General features: G+C 40.8%; 2 protein-coding genes across 2 annotated transcripts in view; one reads left to right on the top strand and one right to left on the bottom strand.

The window, feature by feature from the left end:
- Nucleotides 1–8,398: 8,398 nt before the first annotated feature.
- On the bottom strand, nucleotides 8,399–23,680 carry LOC139475046 (transmembrane protein 242-like). The gene is made up of 4 exons (XM_071258274.1): nucleotides 23,570–23,680; nucleotides 9,935–10,035; nucleotides 8,978–9,115; nucleotides 8,399–8,710 (listed from the first exon to the last, which is right to left on the bottom strand). The coding sequence occupies exons 1-4, from the start codon at nucleotides 23,673–23,675 to the stop codon at nucleotides 8,567–8,569; spliced, it is 489 nt and encodes a 162-aa protein (XP_071114375.1). The 5' UTR covers nucleotides 23,676–23,680; the 3' UTR covers nucleotides 8,399–8,566.
- LOC139475045 (palmitoyltransferase ZDHHC18-B-like) overlaps nucleotides 17,213–23,718 on the top strand; it is a 92,021-nt gene continuing 85,515 nt past the window's right edge. Inside the window, exon 1 of the mRNA XM_071258270.1 lies at nucleotides 17,213–17,641. Within this exon, the coding sequence (XP_071114371.1) occupies nucleotides 17,611–17,641 (31 nt within the window). The 5' untranslated portion in view covers nucleotides 17,213–17,610. The remainder of the gene's footprint in view (nucleotides 17,642–23,718) is intronic.

A 23,718-nucleotide genomic window follows, 5' to 3' on the forward strand; every position in this document is an offset into this window, starting at 1 on the left:
CGTGGAGTGATTGAGGAAAGATGAGATATCCTTATGAGGTATCATTATGCCAAACAGTGGCCAGTGGTGTATCCCCTTGTTGCTCATCAGTGATATATATGTGATCATTCGTCATTATCACAAACAGGAAACTCATAGATCTCATTACTGATATTTCTTTAAAACACTTTGTTTCCTTGACCATGTCTTCAGCAAAAGACTAATCCCTGCATTAAAGTATATATTTCTGGTTACAACACGCATAACAGTTTTGACACCTCTTTGGTGCCATTTAAAAGGAGAAGAGTCTCAAGTCATTTTTTACTTAAGTCATTCCAAAAACTGCATTTCGCATACAAATTAAAGTTTTCTCTGAGGTAAAGACTTCAAAATGAAAATAGTTTTTGCATGTATCTTATACAATAGACTACTTTTCCAAGTTTTTCTCAAGGAAAGACAGGAGTTTGGAGGATAACTGGATTGTTTTACTCATCTTCATCTCTGATCTCCTGCCTGCTCCCCCTGAAGTTGACACTAGAGAGGAATCAGTAAATAATATGGATACCTTTCCAGAAATGCAAATGTGTTGTATTTGTGCCATACCAGTGTATGATTATATCAACAACCGTCCAAACCAGTTTATGTCTGTGAAGTACATGTGTAGAATGTTTCTATTTTGATGCCATGTTTGATTAACCTTAAATGTTATTCAGTCTCATTAAAATCAGATCTTAGTTCTCGCTACCTCTAAACAAAGATCTGAGAACATCCCATTACGGGTCATGTCAGAACGACCTTTCATCTGACCAATCAGAGCATCGCTTAGCAGATCATGAATGTGACAGTTGGAATGTGATTTATTATCGTGCAACCTCAAAAAAAATACCACACACAGGGGATTCCGAAGGACAGTTATGGCGTTTGTCTGTATTCATACATTCAAGACCATCCATTAGCCATTCCAGAATGTTCTTTTGTTAAATTTTTAATTTTTTAATCAAGTATATGTCAAAATATGTTTCGAAGCGTAGTCGCCAGTTTAAAACTCATGCCGTAAAGCTCGATTAAGCTGACTTCTGATTGGCTATTGCTGACTTTTTGTTAGTTATTCCATTGGTCGGTCAAAGTTCGAGAAATTTCAGTCTGACGAGACCCATAATGGGATGTCCTCAGATCTTTGTTTTAATAGTGGTAGCGAGAACTAAGATCTGATTTTAACTATGATTGAATGTTATTGTTATTTCACTGTTCCATACCTTATGCATAATGATTATTGTGATAAAATCAACAATTCCAGCCAAGGCGAATGACATCATTGTTTAATATGTCCTTCGTTATTAATCAAGTTGTACAGGCCGTCGGTGTACCGCTTCCCTCCACACGTTCTGATGATACTGACGGACCCGAAACCTGGAATCACTGCAGGTGTATGGCGCCGGTTTCTAGTGGTACACAAGGGGCACCGGCAGCCCAGTCATCTAAAGCGCCACAATTTGCTGTACAGGGTTGGGGGGCATGGGTGGCCCAGTCGTCTAAGGCGCCGCGATTCGCTGTGCAGAGTTGCGTCCCTTGGGCACGCCAGAAACCTATGATTGTGGGTTCGAATCCCGGTTCGCCCCGATTATGTTTCTAGGTTTGTCAGCACCATACCCGTGCTCGTGGGTTTCACCGAAGTGGTAAACGTCTGAGACCTGCATCACTTGGGGCTTTCCTCCCACATTAAGCTGACACGCCGCGATAAAACTGGAATACTGTTCAAAGCGGCGTTAAGCCCATCTCACTTACTCACTTAATACACAAACTGGATTGAAAAATTGCATTTTTGTTGAAGTTTGACCATTCCAACCAACCAATAATCTCTATGGTTTGCCCAGTGTTACTGCAGCAGGTTTGACAAATACACGGGCCCTCTAGACAAATTTTGGTCATTGTATTTAAAAGCAAGAAGGTTCTGACTGGAAAATATGACATGTCAGTCTCCTTGTTTAGAAATTGGTGAATGTTTTCCATACAAGGTGTGGAGATTATTTATTCTAACACTTAATGTGTAGCAACTCACAGCAACCAGTGATTTATCTGTGGCTCTGGAGCCTGCATGGACTTTAGTGTTTGTCTACTGATGAAGTCAGTTCTCATAGAGTGCAGGCTCAGTGGTGTCACATCTTCAGGGATGAGAATTTTCTGCAGATCCATGGAATTTGGCTGATTTATTAGGTCAAAAGTCACTTTTGTGATACATAACAATATACCCCTAAATCATACTGTACCCCCATTAAAAAAAAACATTCTCATCCCTGCTTCTGTTTGTGTTTCGCTGCTGAGTGCATATGAGCCCATGTTGTTTTTACTTTTTCCTGAATGAATGTGTGTACAAGTTATACCTACCATGTATCTGCTGGTTTCACAGTTTGTGTCAGTTTCCTCCTGGTTCTGTGTGGGAATCTTCCAAACAATTATGTGGTTCAGAATATGAAATTTGGTTTTGGGCAAGATGTACGTACAGTGAAACCTTCATTGTTGTAGTTCTACATTGATAATAATGCTCATTAGCTGTTGGAGTCGCCTGAATATTGCTTGGATGATTTGCTGCCGTGCAGAGACAAAACCTTCAACAAACCCTCCCATGGCCACGTTCTCAAAGCACCCTCACTACCTTGATTGCGTTGTCTTGATACACCTTGTCATCAAACTGTTTACATGGTGCAAATATAAACAAATCTTTGTTGTTTGAAGTTGCGACTAATGATTAATTTGGTCATGTAGCTTCTCTTTGTCACAAGAAGCAGCCTTCATGGGTGTTACATGTTGCTTTGAGAACTCGGCCCTATTTTCATTTTGATCATTTAGCTCTCCGACTTTCGTAAGTCTGATAATGTATATAGTTACGAAGGTCGAAGCGTTACGATCACTTTGTGAAAAGGAGCACAGGGTGCTGTTAATCAAAGCAATAATAATGCTACAACTGTCATGATTAGGCTTAAAAAAAGAAAAAGAATTGGTTCGCAGGCAATGACTTTTGAAACTATAGTATGGGTGGGTCGGGTTTTTTTGCTTGTTCAAACTGGTATGTAACCAAATAAACAGTTGTGTACCATCAACCTGGGAAACCTGGCCTCCCTACTTAAACAAGCATACAAACTATTATTGCTGCTTTGCTCAATACATGAGACTTGCAGTAAAGCATTGCCCATGTAAAGGGAAGTAACTGCATGCCATATTGGATCGGGTTGTTTTGAAGTATTTTTTTTCCTTCTTTTTTTGAGAATGGAAATTACAAAACAAAAAGTGTGACTGACTTTATGACGATGTGGGTGATGCCTGAGAACCAAGACTATTATTTCTTTTAGCCTCATAGATTCATGTTGACAGTTATGCAGGTATCATTCCCACCAGGGTCCATACACCATACTGAGTTAAGGATGTGTTAAGCACTGGCCCCCTTTATGTCGCCGGAAAATAAAGTCATCCCTGTCGTCTTGTGTTTGTCTCCAAGTGGTTGGTTAAAAGAAAACTCAACTCTCTTTTTTTAAATGCCCTTAGTTGAGCTGATAATGTCTCCCAAATAAGAAGATATATGCAAAATGGTTTCACGATATTAATCTTGACCCAAGAGGCTTTTCAAACTTGCATGTGCTTATAAACTCGCAACATTGCTGTTCTGCTGTTTGTAGTTCAACAGTTTCTGGATCAGTGTTAAGAGCTTAAAAGACTTAAAAAGTAGAGATTTTAAACTTATACAATGCAATCAGCTGTATTTCACTTCTTCACAGATCTTCGGAAGCAGCAAGGATTATTTAATGAAATAGGAAATTTATTCAGTTATGTATATATGTTTAGGTTGCAAGAGGGTGGATATAAAAAGCTCCTCTTTCTTTGACTACTGGACTGATAGGGCCTGAGAAACACAAAACAGAACAAGGAGGGGCCAACACTTCCTTAGTCCACCAATCAGTCTTAGTTATATGCTACACACGTCTCAGCTCTCACACCGTACCATAAACTTAGCTAAGATTGTTTTGTGAAACCCTGGATTTGAAGCTGAATTTGAGGTCAGTTTGCTGTTATTTATGTCCTACCGCCACACTGTGATAATTGTTTAGTTTGTACTTAATAAGGAATGTATATAGTGTACATGTGTACAGTGATGACGAGACATGTCACTGTGACATTGGCAGACAGGAAGTGTAAAAATGTCCGGTGAAATGACACCGTACACTTAGTATTGTATATAGCACAGTCTGATACTTTGTTAGTATCATGAAGAGTACAGACTAACACTTTATAAGTATTGTGTAGACTACGGACTGACATTTGGTCTTTATTATCATACTCAAACAAATTATTCATGTCGGGGAGAATCGTAAGCATAAAACGGATCATATTCTGTCTGTCAATATGTACAAATATTTTGTAATACACAGATTCTGTTCAGATGTTAAGCTAGAAATGCAATATACTTATGACAAATGAAATATAAATTACATTTAAAAGTGTTGTGTTGTTATTTGTGTATCGTTGTGTTTAAGGTGAGGTCTGGTGAAATGGGGTTTAACGTCACATCCAAGATTATTGCAACGTATATAGCAACGTGCATGTACGTGTGTGTGTGTGTGGCTGCTTGTACTAGTCCGGACTGATGCCGATTTATAGTGCTAGCTCACTGAGATACCGTGCCGCAGTTAAACATAAATACCCCACTCAGACACAGTATACTGACTCCGAGCCGACCAGTCCTTGTTTTAGCCCCTTAATGCCGAGCGCCAGACAGGGTAACAACAAGTACCACCTTTTAACATCTTTTGGTATGACGCGGCCGGGGATTGAACCCCGGACCTTCCACTCTCCGGGCGGACACTCTACCTCTAGACCACGGAGGCAGTTTTGTGTTTAAGGGTGTTCAATACATCCTTCTTAGTTGAGCTCAGAGCTTTTCATCCCTCGCATCACTGCAGGTCATCGGAATGACGAAGGATACTCGGAGGTTAACAATTTTGTGAAACAAGCAGGGGCATGGTGCAGACAAACCAAGGATCATAATCTGGGATTTGAACTCCCAACAGATTGTGACAGCCAGGGGAGGCAACTCTGCACACTGACCATCTTTATACGAGACATTTACTAGTTTCAAAATTGACTTGCAGGTAGTACAGAAATATGCCCCAAACATAGAAATAACGTATCAAAATATATTGACATATGATTTCTTTGCTAATTGTTCTGCACACATTCATCATGTACAGAAGTAATTAGTGAAGGACGATGAATGTCAGAAAATTGTTTTTTATAGGTTTATTAGTTTTAGCAAATATAATAAATGTTTGTTCCACAACTAGATAGTTCATTAACGTTATTTCGGTCGAGAATACGATATGCCATCGTCATCAGCAGTGCCATTACTGGTGCCAGATTGATATCAGGTATTTCACTTGCCTCATTCATCATGAACAATCATTTCAAGATTGATTTTCATCTGTTTCTTTTTACAATTATGAAAGGTTAACAAGATGAACCGACGTCAGCGTTTCAATAAATAGCTGACACTGTTTAAAGGTGGTCTGGGCATCATCAGAAACCTGTATCAAAACCAAGTTGACTTTACAGAATAAGGCGACAGCTAACCTCAACAATACCTTTATTCATCTTCCATCTCTGATGTGATCAAGTGCAGTACAACCTGGGCCTGGGCCCCTAGCTTCTACACAGTACACACTTCCAGTTTTTCATCACTTCCATCTTCTAGAGGCAAGGGAGTTAGCAGACTATAAAAGTCCAGTTTCCACCCTTGCCGAACTAGGCTGGTATTATGGAGTTACATTTTGGCTGGACTAATGAGTCTATGCATAGTCATATGCATATCACTTCTAAATGCCTTTCAAAGACTAGGAAGTCACAAGTCTGTAGCTACATTAATAAAGTTTTATGCACTTTCGGTTTAATGACCTTGACCCTCCGTTTCAGCCATGCTTGATCATTAATAGTTAACCAATAATGGTGAGGGGGTTGGCAGCTATGACCTTGAGGATAACCTTGACCCTTGGCTTGACCTATGAATGTCAAAATGATTCCTAGGGCTATAATGAAGAAATGCCTGACAAGATGTCCAAGCACCATGTGATTTCATGAACAAAGTGCAGTGTTGGTTGTCAAATTTGGGTAAAATCTTCAAGGAAACCCATTACCATGGGACTGCGTAATCACCACATCCCCTGGCTCCAGTGAGTACTCAGTCCAAAGAGTGCCCAGATTTCATCACCAATATCTCTTGCAACGTGCTGCAAACTTCTGGCCATCAACATTGCACCCAGTTCACGCATGGTTAGTGCATATTTGAGGTCTGCGAGTTTTGCACTGCCTTACTTCAAAGCATGACTAAAACCAGCCATGCATGACAACAGATAACTGTATGTTTTCTGGGCAATGGAGTATGTAGTGTATACAAACCAGTCAAATACTGACGATGGTCATGAGAAGAACACCAGGCACAGGAGGACACAATAACAGGAGAATACATGTACATAAATAGTTTATTTCTATTACTAGAATTATATTGTTTTGACAAGTTAACGATTCACATACCAACTCCCGAGATGTTCAGGACACAGGGAATTATCCTTGCCATATATAATACTTGTACTGTGTGTGCATGTCCATCTCATAAACACACACACACACACACACACACACTGCTCACATGTATGTCGCACCATGCACTGAGTGAAGACTTTTCCTAAAACTTGGTTTTCAAATCCAACAACTCCAAAAAAATTGAAAAACTGTTTTCTGCCAACTTGAAACTTCAGGCGAGAAGAAGTTATCCACATTTTGAAACCTGTGTGATTCTAATAATAGTTCCTGTTACATGTCGGCGATGACCCGTGAAGATCTGGCGTAGAATAGGTCTTCAGCAACCCATGCTTGTCGTCAAAGGCGACTATGCTAGTCTTAAGAGGCAACTGACCGGATCGGGTGGTCAGGCTCACTGACTTGGTTGTGGCATGTCATCATATCCAAGTTGTGTGCATCGATGCTCAAGATGATGTCAATAACATGATTGTCTGGTCCAGACTCGATTACTTGCAGTCCGCTGTCATACAGCCAGTATATTGCCGAGTGCGGCGTTAAACAAACAAACACAAAACATGTCAGCGATGTTCTTTTCCATGAGTGACCATGTTGCTCTTTACTGTGTGTATCAATAGTTCTAGACACATGTTGTTTGTTGTTTAACACCGCACTCGGCAATATTCCGGCTATATGACAGCGGACCAGACATTTCAGTGCTTGACATAATGAGCATCGATCTATGCAATTGGGATACGATGATATGCATGAACCAAGTAAGCGAGCCTGACCACCAGTTTCCGCCTCTTACAAAAAGCATAGTCGCATTTACAACACGCATGGGTTGCTGAAGATCTATTCTACCCTGGATCTTCATAGGTTTCTAGATACATTTAAACTTATATCCAGCTAGTGTCCGTGTTTCATGTTTTGTAATTCCTCAAAAGTTTTAGATCTACATATCATGGGACATTGTATCCCAATTGTGTAGATCGATGTTCACTGGACACGACTATTCACAGTGCTGTGTTAAACAACCAACCAACAAACATATCATGAGTATTTGTGCTGTTCAAAAAATGGAGTAAAAACTATACTATTTTCCTGACAGGTTTGAAGTTGTCGGACAAAATGGCCGATTCTGATTCTGACTTCTCATTGGTCGATCATATGGCCTGATTGACATGGTGAATTCCTTATTCTGTATAGTCATGTCCTCACAACTGTCTGAGTGAGTTTGGTTTTACGCCGCTTCTAGCAATATTCAAGTAATATCACACCAGAAATGGGCTTCACACATTGTTGGGAATCAAACCATGGACTTCAGCGTGATGAGAGAACACTTTAACCACAAGGCTACCCCACAGCCCCTCACAACTGACTGACCTGAGTGAGAGCTTATGAGTGCTTCCAGATAATGTCCATTTCACTCACTCATTTGACATTTGTCACGATAAGCCCTCCCAAACAGATGTGTCAACTAGTTGATTATGGGGTGGTGTCTGCTGGAGGCACCAATGTTCTAGGGTGGTCTGGTACTTCGTTGTAACCGTCTCATGAACGCACACCAAGAAAACAACCCACATACATACTCAGTCTCTGGCACTGAAATTCTTTCCCAATCACTTAGATCACATTGTTCGACCAATGGATGCTTGAATCACAGGGTGGATCGCATGATGGATCGCATGATGAATCGTCTGATGGATCCAAGATGGATCATGATGGATCACAAGATGGATCAAGATGGATCATGATGGATCACAAGATGGATCAAGATGGATCACATGATGGATCACAAGATGGATCATGCTGGATCACAAGATGGATCAAGATGGATCATGATGGATCACAAGATGGATCATGATGGATCATGATGGATCACAAGATGGATCAAGATGGATCATGATGGATCACAAGATGGATCATGATGGATCGCAGGACAGACCACATGTTGAGAGCTGACCCAGGCTGTTTGACCCCTCCACTGGTTTCCTGTCGCCGTGATATCCACCATATCAGTGTGCTAGGATTTCTTGTCTGATTTCTTATCTTCATCAATGAGATATTCAAATAGTTCTCTTATGGAATTGAATTCACTTCGACCTTGACTTTCTTTCTTGGGAATTTTAGGCATTATTGACTGCATCTTCGCCGTGAATTCTTTCATCTGTAATGAGAAATAATGAACCGCAATAAAGTCATGAATTGTGTTCATACACACTGAACCTGTACTTGTTTGAAGGTCAATCCCAAACTGTTTGAATTAGCACTGTGTCCCCTGCAGGGTAGACATTAGAGTTATTCTTAGTTATTCACTTCTTGAAACATTCCATTAAACATATTTTAGCACGCTTGTACAAATCTAGTGCAAGTAAAATTGTGTTCAAATGACAATTCATATTGTTGTGACAGTTGTGTGGACGCCAGTACTTACGTTGTGTACCCCCATGAGCTTCCAGACGGTGAAGCAGAGCAGCCCCACCCCCGTCACGGAGTAGAGGCTCCCCCACCCCAGCGCCCGCGCAGCCAGCGATCCTCCACTCTCTGGGAGCTCACGAGTCGCTATCATGCCCTGAAACATCAAATCCACTATGAGTTATAATACCCTGAAACATTCGCTATGAGGTATAATGCCCTGAAACACTTCACCATGAGGTATAATGTCTTGAAACACTTCACTATGAGTTATAACACCCTGAAACATTCACTATGAGCTATATTGACCTGAAACACTTCACTATGAGGTTTAATGTCTTGAAACACTTCACTATGAGTTATAACACCCTGAAACGTTCACTATGAGCTATAGTGACCTGAAATACTTCACTATGAGGTATAATGTCTTGAAATACTTCACTATGAGTTATAACACCCTGAAACATTCACTATGAGCTATAGTGACCTGAAACACTTCACCATGAGCTATAATGCCCTGAAATGCTTCACTATGAGGTATAATGCCCTGAAAACCTCACTGTGAGGTATAATGCCCTGAAATGATTCATTATGAGGTATAATGCCCTGAAATGCTTTATCATGAGGTATGATGACCTGAAATGCTACACTATAAGGTATGACCTGAAATGTTCGCTATGAGATATAATACCCTGAAATGCTTCACTATGAGGTATAATACCCTGAAAGTTTTAATTATAATTAAAACTCTTCACTATGAGCTAAAAATCCCGAAAAGCTCAACTATTAGCTTTAATTATAGATCTGCATGGAAACATTCCACTATTCTCTTCATGCCCTGAACACTACTCTATGAGCTATAATCATCACATACTTCTCAAGCACTTAAAATCAGTTTTAATGCTTGCACCCCCTGTGTCCGCAGTAGCACAACCATGGAGCACAATGAAGGTAAGACAATGGGCGTGGCACTTACCTTATTGAACATATTGGGATCTTTCTTCTTTGCCATGGCAACCGTCATCCCAAACCCTCCCAGTATGGACAGACCCGCCACCGCAGCCAGGAATACTCCCCCTGATAACAGACATGATGGGCTATTGATTAGGAGAGACAATAGAGGACATTGTTCCATAGTGCTGGCCTAGTTATAACACTGTTGTGATACTACTGCAATATAGGTACAAGTGTTACATGTATTGTAATAGTCTTATAGTCATCTATCTGCTTGCTTGGGTTGTCAAAAGGAGTGGGTGGGTGGGTGAGTGAGTGAGTGAGTGAGTGAGTGAGTGGGTGGGTGGCTTGGTGAGTGAGTGAGTGGGTGGCTTGGTGAGTGAGTGAGTGAGTGAGCGAGTGGGTGGCTTGGTGAGTGAGTGAGTGAGAGTGAGTGGGTGGCTTGGTGAGTGAGTGAGTGAGCGAGTGGGTGGCTTGGTGAGTGAGTGGGTGGCTTGGTGAGTGAGTGAGTGAGTGAGTGAGCGAGTGGGTGGCTTGGTGAGTGAGTGAGTGAGTGGGTGGGTGTTGGGTGAGTGAGTGAGTGAGTGAGTGAGTGAGTGAGTGAGTGAGTGAGTGGGTGGGTGTTGGGTGAGTGAGTGAGTGAGTGAGTGAATGAGTGTATCACGGGAATATCGGAGGGGTCACTAGATATGGGATTCACATGTACCCATGTGAGAACCGGAACCCGGGTCTTCGGTGTGACAAGCGCTTTAACCAGGATATTGTTTAGAAAGGAGGTAGCCCTGATTATTTTCTGTTTCTGAATGAATACCCACGCTAATTCAAGCACTGTGTATGGGATTGGGTGATCCGCCATCAGTGTGTCTCGTACTCCAACTGTATGATGCTCATGACATCCTTCACTGGTGTGTGTGGAACCAACTTGATCATATTCAGGCTGCGGACCCATGACGGCTCCCGTAATATGAACCAGCATATGTGAAGCTCATGTCTTGTTTCATCCAGGGTAGAATAGGTCTTCAGCAACCCATGCTTGCCGTAAAAGGCGACTATGCTTGTCGTAAGAGGCGACTAACAGAACTGGGTGGTTAGACTCACTGACTTGGTTGATACATGTCATCATATACCAATGGTGTAGATTGATGCTCATGATGTCAATCACTGGACTGTCTGGGCCAGACTCGCCGTTATATAGCTGGAATAGATCGGTCAGTGAAACATGTCCTTTTTTTCCCATTCAGTCCTCCAGTAGATATATTTCTATCATCACTCTCTCCCACTCTCATCACCTTTTGTCTCGATTGATATTTGCAGCATTGCAAATACGAGTTGCTGGAAGTAAACAATTATCAACCACTTACCTAATGATTACTTATGCAAATAAACTTCCTCATTAAGAGATTAAACCACACGACCTGAGTTGGCCACTCTCCCTAATCCTTAATACACAGGATTATAGAACAAACCATTCTCTCACAGCTTCGTACTTCAGGCCAGACGGGGCATCTCAAAAGGAAACTTATGGCCATAATGATATTTTAAGCAGTCAATAAATAGTAGAGTTGATATGTTAAAAAGAGTAAAATAAGGACAACTGTAACTATCAAAGCAAATATACCACTCAACTTTTGATAAGGACACTTCATACCAATACTTCCACATATTGAGTAATGACATTATAAGTGGGCTGAATAAAAAAAATAAAAAAAATATCCCTTCCAAAAGTTGAGTAGTATAATTCTGGAACTTGTAAGCAATGGTAACAATTATTGCTTTATTTTATTACAGGCCTCCAAGTATGGACTTATGCCAACTACACTAGTATTTACTTTGGGTGATGAATGTAGGGTCATTGGATCAGCAAACCAAGTATTACAGGCTAAAATGCAAACTAAGCCAAACTGAATGAAACCTATTTCAAGGATGATATGCATGTCACTGAACCACAAGGCTTGTCTACACAGAATTGTATTAAGCCAGTCACCAATGTTCCTGCCATATATAAAAATCAACACAGACAAAAACTATTCCAACCTACAATCAATAGTCCAAGTTTTGAAACAAACCCTCACACAGCTCAACGTTGCAATGTCATAAACCCATTATGACAATACTTCCTCGCTATAAACTTATGTGACGCTCCAAACATGTATAGATGTGACACTCCTTGTGACACTGATGTATACGCATGAGCCTGTAGACACAATACCTGCGGTGTGTACATTGTGTTGTAACGCCATTGTGCTTCTTGTTCCAACTGCCTAATGTCTAATTACTTAGCCTACGTCGCAAGGGAGGTAAGCAGCTTTAAGGTGGTAACTTGAATGGACATTAATTCTCAAAGAATGGCTCCACCCCACGTCAACATCGCTGGACATGTTTTGATTCGTATTTTGGAGACGCTGTGTTAATTATTTGAATTATTGGATTCAATGGGTGACATATATGTTATACCGTGTGATAATATGGGTGAGTATATCTCTGGTTATACTGTTCATTCACCCTGCACTGGGAGAGCGTTATTGAGTATATTACACATGTGGTATATCACTTTCTGTCATATCGTACAAAGAAAATCAATGCAAGATCATCATTTAAGATTCCTGATGCAAGAGATTTAGTTCAAAGTTCAGAATAAATCAGACATTTTGCTGCATATAATCTCAACAAGTGAGTGAATGAATGGTGCAGTATGCAGTTAGTATTGGCATTATTCTATTCCAGCCCTGTGTGTGTATGGGGGAGGGAGGAAGGGGCACACCCAAAATTATTAGATATTTATTAATCAAGTCCATCATACTGAAGCATCATCTGAATACATGACACTTTTTACGGATAATCATATAGAGTTGATAATATATATACCGGCACATATGGCCATATAATCACCATCCCCAATCACCGCACCTTACCACCATCCCCAATCACTCTACCTTACCACCATCCCCAATCACCACCCCTTACCACCATCCCCAATCACTACACCTTACCACCATCCCCAATCACTCTACCTTACCACCATCCCCAATCACCACCCCTTACCACCATCCCCAATCACCACACCTTACCACCATCCCCAATCACCACCCCTTACCACCATCCCCAATCACTCCACCTTACCACCATCCCCAATCACCACCCCTTACCACCATCCCCAATCACCACACCTCACCACCATCCCCAATCACCACACCTTACCACCATCCCCAATCACCACCCCTTACCACCATCCCCAATCACCACCCCTTACCACCATCCCCAATCACCACACCTTACCACCATCCCCAATCACCACACCTTACCACCATCCCCAATCACCACCCCTTACCACCATCCCCAATCACCACCCCTTACCACCATCCCCAATCACTACACCTTACCACCATCCCAAATCACTCCACCTTACCACCATCCCCAATCACTCCACCTTACCACCATCCCCAATCACCACACCTTACCACCATCCCCAATCACCACACCTTACCACCATCCCCAATCACCGACCCTTACCATCATCCCCAATCACCACCCCTTACCACCATCCCCAATCACCACACCTTACCACCATCCCCAATCACCACCCCTTACCACCATCCCCAATCATTCTACCTTACCACCATCCCCAATCACCACCCCTTACCACCATCCCCAATCACCACCCCTTACCACCATCCCCAATCACTCCACCTTACCACCATCCCCAATCACCACACCTTACCACCATCCCCAATCACCACCCCTTACCACCATCCCCAATCACCACCCCTTACCACCATCCCTAATCACTACACCTTACCATCATACCCAATCACCACACCTTACCACCATCCCCAATCACTCCACCTTACCACCATCACATATCACTCCACCTTACCACCATCCCCAATCACTCCACCTTACCACCATCCCCAATCACCACACCTTACCACCATCCCCAATCACTCCACCTTACCACCATCCCCAATCACCACCCCTTACCACCATCCCCAATCACTCTACCTTACCACCATACCCAATCACCACACCTTACCACTATCCCCAATCACCACACCTTACCACCATCCCCAATCACCACCCCTTACCATCATCCCCAATCACTACACCTTACCACCATCCCCAATCACTCCACCTTACCACCATCCCCAATCACCACCCCTTACCACCATCCCCAATCACCACCCCTTACCACCATCCCCAATCACTCCACCTTACCACCATCCCCAATCACCACACCTTACCACCATCCCCAATCACTCCACCTTACCACCATCCCCAATCACTCCACCTTACCACCATCCCCAATCACCACCCCTTACCACCATCCCCAATCACCACACCTTACCACCATCCCCAATCACCACACCTTACCACCATCCCCAATCACCACCCCTTACCACCATCCCCAATCACCACCCCTTACCACCATCCCCAATCACTCCACCTTACCACCATCCCCAATCACTCCACCTTACCACCATCCCCAATCACTCCACCTTACCACCATCCCCAATCACCACACCTTACCACCATCCCCAATCACCACCCCTTACCACCATCCCCAATCACCACCCCTTACCACCATCCCCAATCACCACACCTTACCACCATCCCCAATCACCACACCTTACCACCATCCCCAATCACCACACCTTACCACCATCCTCAATCACCACACCTTACCACCATCCCCAATCACTCCACCTTACCACCATCCCCAATCACCACACCTTACCACCATCCCCAATCACTCCACCTTACCACCATCCCCAATCACCACACCTTACCACCATCCCCAATCACCACACCTTCACTGTACATAACTCATCGGCTTCATCCTTATATTGCTATCTTTGTACATTAATCTAACCTTGTGTGAACATAACACCGTTATGGGACCATATATATTAACTCTCTATGCTTACTAAGTATTCACCTGATGAGGGGCCAAGTACTAGCTCTGAAACGTTTTCCTAAAAAGAAAAATACAAGTTGTTGTTATCCATACCAAATTGTCATGTCATGTATTATGTATTCATGTTCTTCCAACTTCTGAGTCCCCATCAAAGACTTTAATTTGTAATCAACAAACACATTTTCATTTTATCATATCTTGGTTTGTTTTCGGGAAACATTCAATACATTATAAACCAATCATAATTGATTTTTCAGTTGAAACAATGATCCACGATTAAATCAATTCCAAAAACTAATCTTACGTGAATCCAGGACATCCTGACCTGAACAGGAAAGAATTGGGTGTTCTTTAATTTCCTCGGAGAAGTATGCAAGAGTCAATGTTAGACCCAAGTTCTATCTATTACACTGATTTTTATAAGGAAGACTTCAATTAGAAAAGATTCTAACTCTTACACTTTTGAAATATTGAGCCAATTATTTTACATGTGGTAATTGAAAATTGGAAAAAAGTACACTCATATAAAACTGAAAGACCATGTATATCATATTGTGGGAGGAAAGCCTAAGTAATTAAGGTATTAGACGCTTACCACTTTGGTGAAAGTCATCATGAGTACGGTGCTGACAAACCTAGAAACACAATCAGGGCAAACCTGGGATTAAACCCCATGCCTGTAGGTTTCCACAGTGAACTACAGTGCCAAAAACAACTGGACCACCCTTGTCCTTAGTCCTGTTAACACAAATAAATTGACATACTACAAAAAGCCATTCTAACTGAAAATACTTCTCTTCTAACGGACATGACATGTTCTGGTGGCCATTCCAAATCAAGGTCAAGATGCTGTACTGAATGTGACACCAAGACACTGTCCCTGTGTTGTTAGATAATCGTTTCAAGACTTATATAAAACTTGGGTTTACTGACAAATAGGTCTTCAGCAACCCATGCTTGCCGTAAAAGGTGAGTATGCTTGTCGTAAAAGGCGACTAACGGGATCGGGTGGTCAGGCTCGCTGACTTGGTTGATGCATGTCATCGATCCCAATTGCGTGGATCAATGCTCATGATATCAATCACTGGATTGTCTGGTCCAGACTCAATTATTTACAGACCGCCGTCATATAGCTGGAATATTGCTGAGTGCAGTGTAAAACAACAAACCAACCAAGGACAAAGTGGGCATAAAATGAATCAAGCTTGCTCGAACTGCCAAATAGGCTGATTCTAATCCTCCTAAGAGTTCAGGACTTTTTTTTAGCAAAAATTCATGCATATTTATGCTCCACCCATCGAGGCTGAAGGGCCAAAGTTTGGTTTGGAAAATGAATATGCATGAATGTCCTGTGCTTTAAGCACAATCTTCCTGTCTCACAGATAATTCTGAGTACCCAATTTCCACCTTGACTTCTAAATGGCAGGCTCAGTCTGCCTACAAACAGTGAATCTAAATGGCAGACTCAGTCTGCCTACAAACAGTGAATCTAAATGGCAGGCTCTGTCTATCCACAAACACCCTGACTCAATACACATGTACAAGTGACAGCCAGGCCTCACAGAACAAACAAGGCTGACCTGAGGGACTTTGAACCTGGTTAGACTGACATACATGGAAACTAGGGTATGTTCCACTCCTCCGGCCCCCTAACCCACTGAACTAAATATCCACATCTTTATTATCACAATAAATGCACAGAATTCTTCTATCTACTTGTGCACTGAATTTGTTTCATTAAACATCTAATAAGGACAGGAGAAATTATTTTCTCGTTTTACGGCTTATGTTGGCAAAATACAGAGCGATAAAAAAGAAAAAACAATAGAAAATGGTGTCAAGGGTACTTCAAGCTTAAATTCCATAAAATAACTCTGAAAAAAGGTTTTAACACAAATATAAACAAATAGATGTTTCAAAAATCCTAATCCCCCCCCCCCCCCCCCCCCCCCCCAATAAGTCACTTTATATATGCAACATTTAGGTTAGGCTAGATTGTAAGCAAACAGATCAATGGTCTGGCCTAAGCATATGACAATGCCCTTAACTCTATTTCTAGAAAACAAATAAACTTCATGCAGCGACTCTCTCCATGTTCAGGTTCACGTAACATGTTGATATGTAAATTCCACAGCTAACAAACAGCAAGTGTTTCAGCTCTGAGAGTACACAACACTAAGATCCCCACATACTGCCCTGACACTTCACACCAGTCAAAACACACGGACACACAGCCAATATCCTTTGTACATGGACGATCTCACAACGACATGATCTGTTTAACTGTCCTCTAAACACCTAGTCTCTCTGCCTTGTAATGACTGCACTGTTGCTTAAACAACCATTGAATACGAGAATACAGCATGGAGACTCGAGTGTCGCACTGTGGTCGGTTTATTTGTCTGTCACGAAGTGTCCTCACGCCTAGGAAAGCGTGACGGAAGCCAATAGCCAAGTCATTGCAGTTGACAGTGTATCCATGCTTATCCAAAACGTTTCTATATGAGGATCATTTATTTCAATACTGGCCATACCTGTGTGACAGGTGCATGATTTAAATTACCAATGTGCCCATTATGTTTGAAGCCATGTGTCTTACGACTTGATTCCATGTCAACGTAATGGTCGGACTTGAAACAAGGAGTATTTCCCAATAGGTTACCGGTCTATGGTGGTCAGAGAAGGCTGTGTTTTGTGTTGTGAACATGTTGGGCTGTGTGAATGTACAAGTTACGCAACACATGAGAGTAATAATGGATTAGAGCTGGAATAGACACACCTGTCCGATGGCTGCTCGTGTGCATGCAGCAGACGTGGGTGAGTGGTGGATATTGATGCGATATTCATACGATATTGACATGATATTGACAAAGTCAGATGATACTGACATGTTTTTGATCTAATATTGAAAAGAAGGTGCAATTATGACAAAAAACTGATGCGATATTCAAACAAAATTAATGTGATACTGACAAAATTAGATAATACTGACATAATTTTGATGTAATATTGAAAAGAAGGTGCAATTATGACATAAAACTGATATGATATTCAAACAAAATTGATATGATAGTGATACTGACAATACTGATGCGATATAGACATGATTTTGACATATTGACTAGTAGTGGGGCGATACACCGATGAACTGGATAATCTTGATTTTTTACTTCTCGATACAAGTATCGATCACAGTCGCACACAAAGAAAAAAAATAATTTCAGGGAACATTTTTGCTTTTATAACTGTTACACCAAACACTAATTAGCAACAAAATTAGTAGTGAAAACATAAATATTTTCACCTATTGCACCATACTTGACACTGCCAATGTAAAACATCAGTGCGCCAGGTATTTGGCCATCCTGTCTATGAAAAAGATGGCTTACGCACCACAGATAAGAGCACATGCAAGTATCGTGATGTTTCGAATCGTGGGCAAGGTATCGTGAAACGTATCAGATCACATGGGGGGGCACGGGTGGCCCAGTCGTCTGAGGCGCCGCGATTCGCTGTGCAGAGTTGCGTCCCTTGGGCATGCCAGAAACCTATGATTGTGGGTTCGAATCCCGGTTCGCCTCGATTATGTTTCTAGGTTTGTCAGCACCATACCCGTGCTCGTGGGTTTCACCGAAGTGATAAACGTCTGAGACCTGCATCACTTCGGGCTTTCCTCCCACATTAAGCTGACACGCCGTGATATAACTGTAATACTGTTAAAACGGCGTTAAACCCAACTCACTCACTCACTCACTCAGATCACATGGTTGGTGTATTGTATCTACCCTAATATTAACAAGACCATATTCAACATAATATACAAGAGAACTTGGCTCAGGTCAACTGTCAAGTCTGGCAAGTTTGAATAAAGTCCTGCAAGACCCACTTTGTCAGTAAACCTAAATTCAATGATGTATAACTATCAGTAATGTAACACCAATTATTCACAGACAATGTCTCAGATTGACACAAGTCACCAACATGACAACATTTAGTGTGTGAGTGAGTATTCCAGTCATATCACATCATGTCAGCTTGATGTAGAAGAAAAGCCTGAAGTGATGCAGGTCTTAACATAAATTATTGATAGGCATTCCTTAGAAGTTGACAGATGACAAGGTAGACACAATTTTATGGATAACAACTTCTTTAATACTGTAAAAAGCGACGTTTCAGTATACAGTAAACTATGGTTATAACAAACTCAAAGGGACCACTATTTTTAGTTCGTAATAACCATAGTTCATTATTAGCATATATACAGCTTTTATACAAAAAATGGTTGGGACTAAAAAATCAGTTCATTATAAGCGTGTTCATTATAAACGTAGTTTACTGTAGATCCTTATACCGTTTTGTATAAGGATCTTTACCGAAATGTCGCTTTTTGCAGTAGTAAAGAAGTTGTTATCCATAAAATTGTGTCTACCAGGTCTCAAGATGTTTACCACTCTGGTGAAACCCACAAGCATGGGTACGGCGCTGACAAACTTAGACAAATAATCAGGGCAAACCTAAGTACAACACTTTGACTTAGGCCGGAAATGGTAACCAGTACATCAAGTCAGTTTCCTCTTTAAATGTACTTGCTAATAAATAATTCAATAATAGTAAAGCTGATGTTTATATCTTTTAAATAATTTGGAATATTTTATCATAACTTGACACAAAGCCAATAACTTTGTATGAAGGTAGGAAAGTACTAAAGTAGTTTTATCTCCTTCATCTAATATGCTGGCAGATATACAGGACACTATCAAACAAGGTCATGTTTCCACAACCATTATCACACATCAATTCTTTGATTCATATTAATCATTTTGAAATACAAATAAATTTATGCACTTGCCATGCAATGAAACACATAAAAGATAGTCATTAAGCCATACGAAAAGGCTGGCAGACTTACAGTAACTCATGGCCTAAATACACCACCCTGGAATGTTTTTCTGCCTCCCAATACCATCCCTCCCCACACACACACACCCACACACACACCTCCACACATCAACACACACACCCACCCACACACCTCCACACACACACACACCCACCAACACCCACACACACACCCACAACCACCCACCTCCATCCACCCACACACACACACACCCACACACATACATACACACACACCTCCACACATCACCCACTTCCACCCACCCACACCCCCAACCCCGCCCCTACCCCCACACACACATGTCACCTGTCACACACACCAAAGGAGTAAACGCTTTTTAGGGACCAACAGCTCTTGACCACCATTAAATTTTCCAATCCAACCAGGTTTTTACCAGTCAATATTCATTACATATTGCAGAACACAAATATGATTGTGCCATTTTTCTAGTATAGGTCTAGATAGTGTTCCTGCTGGCTTTTGAAACTGCCTAGTGGATTGGCAACTCTAAAAATTACAATTCCCCCCCCCCCATTTTTGTCAGTCCAAACTTTCAACAAATAAAAAAACATATGGAAATTACCTGGTTTTAATTCTTTCAACATCATGTGCAATGCAGTGACGTCATCTCTGAAGTAGCTTAGGTCTACATGTCATCTCAAAAAATTCAGTCACAATTTTCTTTTTCGAATATTTCGAGACTAAGTCGCTACAAATATATATCTGACCTCGAAACAAAGCAAAATCTTATTTCCTTGCACTAAAAATAGACAAGGGAAAACCCTGATGGTAACAGACAAGCAGACTTCATTCGAAAAATATACTTATATGAATACCGCTAATGCTTTGTTCAAAAACAAAGATTAATAAGGTACTTTATTTGCCGGCCCACAGGGACTGGCAGTCACATGAATTACTGGTCCAAGCCTAAGCGGTAAAAAACTGATAATTACGGGTAAATGGGAACACAGCTCGATAATGTTTGTCATCTGTGAAACTGAGACGTTGTCTCTGTAATTAGGCTAATCATTCATCATTCGACAATGAGTAGGTGACAGAATAGTTTTCTGAATGACTTGCATCAGACTTGATCGGAGTCCTTTAAATTTATGGACAAGGGTGTTCATAAACATTCTCAGTCACGGAAAGGAAACAGTCCAAACAAATTTTTGCAAATGTTTTTTATTTAAAAACTGACTTTCACTTTGTGTGAATTTATTGGAATATGAACTTTCATTGAGTGAGGACCAAACTGTAAACAGAATACGGTCTTGAGAAAAACGCATGACCGTCAAAATGTGTCATCCATACACTTATGAACATCAGTTTCGCAGGCATATGTATGTATGTGTTTATGCTTGTATATTATGTATCTTAAATATTCAATATACCTAAACTATGTACAAGTGACAAATATAAACAACAACAACAACAACCCACATCTGAAGGTTACAAAGATGTGCCAGGTGTGTGCACATGTGTGAGCACATCTTCAAATTCAGGAAATATATTTTCTCTCAAGTAATTTGAGGATGGCAACAAGCTCTAAGCTACATCAGCAAAAAATGCTCATGAAATCGGCACCATAGTCTCAAATTCCGGCACAATAAAGTGCAACATGAGAAATGTAAGTTAAAAATGTTAAAGAAAAATCATCTCTTCTACTTTACATAGAAAATCAACTTATGTTTTAAAATTGGGGAGCCTACATGCTTTATGATGTTTGATACACATGACTTTCTGATAAAAGGGGGGGCACGGGTGGCCCAGTCGTCTAAGGTGCCGCGATTCGCTGTACAGAGTTGCGTCCCTTGGGCACGCCAGAAACCTATGATTGTGGGTTTGAATCCCGGTTCGCCCCAATTATGTTTCTAGGTTTGTCAGCACCATACCCGTGCCCGTCGGTTTCGACGAAGTGGTAAACGTCTTAGACCTGCATCACTTCGGGCTTTCCTCCCACATTGAGCTGACACGCCATGATATGACTGGAATAATGTTAAAAGCAGCGTTAAACCCAACTCACTCACACTCTGATAAAAGGCCCTACACCTGCATAATGAATGGCACTCATCAACATATTGCAGGAGTCAACACATGAAACTAGGGCTGCAAAATACATTAAGTCAAGACACAATAAGACCATACAGTTTTTATTTTATGGTTTGAATATTTTTGCTAACCAACTAACTTGATGAAAATAAAAATAAGTTTATGTGGAACAATATTTGTTTTTAACATTTGGCATGGTTGGTTTAATGGGAAAAACATAAATGCTAATATTGTTTACAATGCAGGATGTTTAGTATTCTTAATGTAAGCTAGCACATACTATGCACTTAATATATTATTATTAAACAAATAATAGTGACTATACAAAATGTGTAGAACTTTTTAAAGTTTATCTTTATTTCTTTTAATCTATCAAAGATGGACCATTCAGGCACAGAAACAAATTTAAACTATGTTTGTTTTATACATTAGACTTTGGGCTCATGTCAGTTGATTCAATACACTAAAAAATATAAATGCTGTCACCAAAGTATCATGATATCTTGTCTGTTTAAAGTATTATGATATGCTAAAACACAGTGGCCTTTTGAAAACTCAAAAAGAAATATTTCCAATGTCATCAATGCATCATATTTATTTTTGAATTAACAAATAAAAAAACCTTTCAAAATATAACTTTCCTTACATACATAAAACAAATTTTTAGCAACAGTAACCGTAGTGTAACTGGTAATTCCCGACCATGTTTACTTAACTAGCAGGACAGTAACTGGATATTAGGTCCTGACGAGGTCCTATATTTATCACAATTATAGTTCTGATAAATAGAATCGCTGAAGTAGAAACTCTGAACTAGACACATTTCTGGGTCCCCTTTAACAGACAATATTAACTAGACGTGAAGTGTTGTAAAATCTGCAGACTGGGAAGGTAAGGTGCCCGTCATTCATTGTGTGTGTTCATAATATGGCTTCTTATCTATATGAAAAAAGTAACGTTAGACATATCACTGAAGACAGATTGACTTTTGGATTTAAAATTGTATATATTACTCCATATGTCAATCTGTTTTCATAGATACTGGGCGGTCGGGTAGCCTAGTGGTTAAAGCGTTCGCTCGTCACGCTGAAGACCCGGGTTCGATTCCCGACATGGGTACAATGTGTGAAGCCCATTTCTGGTGATATTGATGGAATATTGCTAAAAGCGGCGTAAAACCATACTCACTCACTCACTCATTGATACTTCATATATATTATGTGTTCTCATGGTCAAATGTTGGTATCAAAGTTCCTCTCCCTCTTCAGCAACTCAGATGATGAGCACCATATGTCTATTTATGATAATAATGCAAAATGAACTATATCATTATTCATAATTATAGATCATCATATCAATTTTCACTCTCTCTGTAATACTGCACATCACATCCATACAATATGGGGTAAATATTAAAACTAATATGCTCTCAAAGTACATTTAAAGATCCAATAACGAGATTCTATAACGATAATTACTCATGCGATAAATCATAACATATTTCCTCAAAAACAAATCTATGCTACCATTGCCATCTATTTTGTAAATTCAATACAAATTAAGGCTTGTATGGGGTGATAACAATCTCGTCGGGATAAGGCCATTGCTAATTCCAATTAACACACCTCCCAATAAACGGATTTATTACATCACCATCGGTTAATTACATACGAGGTGATAGAATTAGCACACGAATTTAGGTGACACTGACGACAAGCGAGCAGGTGCCCGTCCACACACGCGCGTTGTATATTCATGTCTGAGTACTTGATTAACACCAATGTGTAGTAACGAACCAATGAGTTTCGGCGTCCCGGTAGATGCAACGCCAGCATGTTTTGTAGTATCCCTTTGCGCACTTGAGCGGTCTTCAGAATCAATCTTGTTTTCAGTGGGAGCCATGCTTACCACATATGTCAAAGGTCAAACAAGGTGAAGGTCGATT

The sequence above is a fragment of the Haliotis cracherodii genome, unplaced genomic scaffold (assembly GCF_022045235.1).
Source record: "Haliotis cracherodii isolate W230 unplaced genomic scaffold, xgHalCrac1.p SCAF_3, whole genome shotgun sequence".
In the NCBI taxonomy this organism is placed as follows: Eukaryota; Metazoa; Mollusca; class Gastropoda; order Lepetellida; family Haliotidae; genus Haliotis; species Haliotis cracherodii.

What these genes read in the sequence shown, in the direction of transcription:
- LOC139475046 (XM_071258274.1), bottom strand. Translation starts at nt 23,675, where the DNA reads ATGGCTCCCACTGAAAACAAGATTGATTCTGAAGACCGCTCAAGTGCG. An exon ending in CGGGACGCCGAAACTCATTG is followed by an intron (nt 10,036 to 23,569) that starts GTTCGTTACTAC and finishes GTCTGTTATCAG; the next exon opens with GGGGAGTATTCCTGGCTGCG. An exon ending in ATCCCAATATGTTCAATAAG is followed by an intron (nt 9,116 to 9,934) that starts GTAAGTGCCACG and finishes TTGATGTTTCAG; the next exon opens with GGCATGATAGCGACTCGTGA.